Below are 2,500 nucleotides of genomic sequence, written 5' to 3'. Positions count from 1 at the left end.
TGATAACATAAAAGTGAATATTGAACGCAATGAGTCAAGGCTAGATCAACTTGATCGTTTTGATACAACTGTGCGTGATGGACTTGAGACATGCAAAAACGAATTAAAAGAAACGTATGCTGGCATCGTTAGTAAAGGGGGTGGTGCAAATATTGACGCCATCAGGAGTGAAGTAAAATCGTTTCAGAAAGCTCTGGATGAGGCAAATGAAATTAAAGAGAGGGAATCAAACCTGCTGATGTTTCGTCTATCGGAGAGTGATGATGATCGTGGTAATGTCCTCAAGATTTTGAAGCATCTGTCGGAGGATGTTTCTGATAAAAATGTTATCAAGGTTTTTAGACTTGGAAAAAGACAAGAATCAGTAGTTAGACCTGTGTTGATAAAGTTGGACAATGTATTTCTTAGAGATTCAATAATGAGAAATGTTAAAAAATTCAAATCTTTGCAAGGTTTCTCACACGTCGGTTTAAGTCATGATTTGACAATGGACCAGAGACAGGAATATAAAACATACGTAGATAGAGCCAAAGCCATGGAAAAAGAAGAGATAAATCGGAATTTTTTGTTCAGAGTGAGAGGACAGGTCGGAAGGTGGAAGATTGTAAAATTACCTCGAAAGCAGATGTAAATAGTTCTGAAGATAATGATTGTGGTGCAAGTGATTGTAAAATTACCTCGAAAGCGGATGTAAATAGTTCTGAAGATAATGATTGTGGTGCAAGTGATTTATCTAAGACTAATTATAATGTAATGTTAGGTTTATTAAATATCAGATCGATAAATTCAAAATTTGATGCTGTCTACGATTTAATTCACAACGGGTTAGACATTTTTGTTTTGGTTGAGACCTGGCACGGATCGTCGAATAATATTTCTGTTAGATCTTCAGTTCCTCCTGGATATAACTACGTTGATTTTTTAAGAATAAATGATCCTTACCATGGTGGTTTAATTATATACTTCAGAAATGAATTTAAATTTAAAAAAATTGTCTTACCTATGTTTGGATCGTTCGAAGCACTTGCTCTAAAGTTATTTATTAGAAGAACAGATTTTATTTTATTAGCCATCTATAGACCTGGATCGGCACCAGTTACTAATTTATTTTTTGAAGAACTTTTATGTTTACTAGAAAATATTGCTTCTTTTAGTTCAAATTTAATAATTTTGGGCGACTTTAACATTCATATAGAAAAGCTGAATGATCGGCATACTTTAAATTTGTTAGAATTGTTTGACATGTTTCAGTTGAAAAACTTAATCAATCAATCAACTCACGAACGGGGAGGTATACTTGATCTGATTGTTTGTTCAGAAGATTTTTTGGTATCAGATTTAAACATTTTTCCATGTGGGATTTTGTCCGACCATAGCTTGATACAGGCTCGTATACCATTAACTTACGAACATCCTAAAACTGTCATGAAAATGGTTAGATCATGGAGATTTTTGGATGAGACCAAGCTGTTTAAACACGTGGAAAACTCACCACTATCAAGGTCATGTCTGAGTGGTGACATCAGTTTTGAATTTGATATTTTGAATACTGAACTCAAGAAATTGGCTGATGAAATTGCTCCTTATCATTTTACTAAAGTCAGATGTGATGTTGCTGCCCCTTGGTACGATTATGAATGTAAGACAATCAAAAGACTTTGTCGTAAAAAAGAAAGAAACTACAGAAAATATCAGTCTTTTGAATGCAAAGGTGACTGGATTGCTGCTCTAAAAAACAAATCTCGAATTTTTTCCCAAAAAAGGAATTATTATTGGAAGAAACTTATCAACGAAAATTGTGGATCTCCTAAAGATTTATGGAAAATAGTAAACAAAGTATTATGCAATCAAGTTACTGGCGAATCATCTAATGAAATTATAAATCTAGATTCGTCTCAGTTTGTGAAATTTTTTGATGATAAAGTTAATAGAATAAGACAGACTACTAATGTTACCAGCAGACCGGCAATGGATCAGACAATGTCTAATATGAACTGCTCTTTTTCTGATTTCACGTTTCTTACAGAATTGGAGGTTAAAAGAGTAGTCCTCAGTTTGCCATCTAAAACATGTTTGATTGATAGTTTTCCTACGCACATTTTTAAAAAATACATTGATCTGTTCATAGTTTTTCTGACGAGTTTTATAAACTTGAGTTTAAGCAGTGGTTCTTTTCCTCTTGGGTGTAAACAAGCTATTGTTTATCCGGTTTTAAAAAAGGTGAATATGGATAGAAATGACTTGACTAGCTATAGACCAATTTCCAATATTTGTTTTATTTCTAAAGTGATTGAACAAGTGGTTACTAAACAGCTTCTTAATTATTTGACTTTGAACAGCCTATTACCAGTGCATCAGTCTGGATATCGTCGACATCACTCAACTGAGACAGCACTGCTTTATGTTTTCTCTGAACTGTTTGCTGCGCTGGACAGACAGCATGTGGCATTGGTAGCTTTCTTGGATATGAGTGCGGCATTCGACTGCGTCGATTATCAAA

The 2,500-nt window shown here is 34.0% G+C and overlaps 1 protein-coding gene across 1 annotated transcript in view; it reads left to right on the top strand.

Moving 5' to 3' along the window:
- Positions 1-2,500, top strand: part of HELRODRAFT_192808 (hypothetical protein) — a gene marked incomplete at both ends in the record, with an annotated part of 17,327 nt that overhangs the window by 3,778 nt on the left and 11,049 nt on the right. The window contains one exon of the mRNA XM_009023921.1: positions 1-586. This exon is cut by the window's left edge and continues 44 nt beyond it. Within this exon, the coding sequence (XP_009022169.1) occupies positions 1-586 (586 nt within the window). The remainder of the gene's footprint in view (positions 587-2,500) is intronic.

This window comes from Helobdella robusta, assembly GCF_000326865.2.
Source record: "Helobdella robusta unplaced genomic scaffold HELROscaffold_38, whole genome shotgun sequence".
Classification (NCBI taxonomy): Eukaryota; Metazoa; Annelida; class Clitellata; order Rhynchobdellida; family Glossiphoniidae; genus Helobdella; species Helobdella robusta.
Note: the sequence above shows the minus strand (reverse complement) of the source record. Positions and strands in the feature narration are given on the sequence as shown.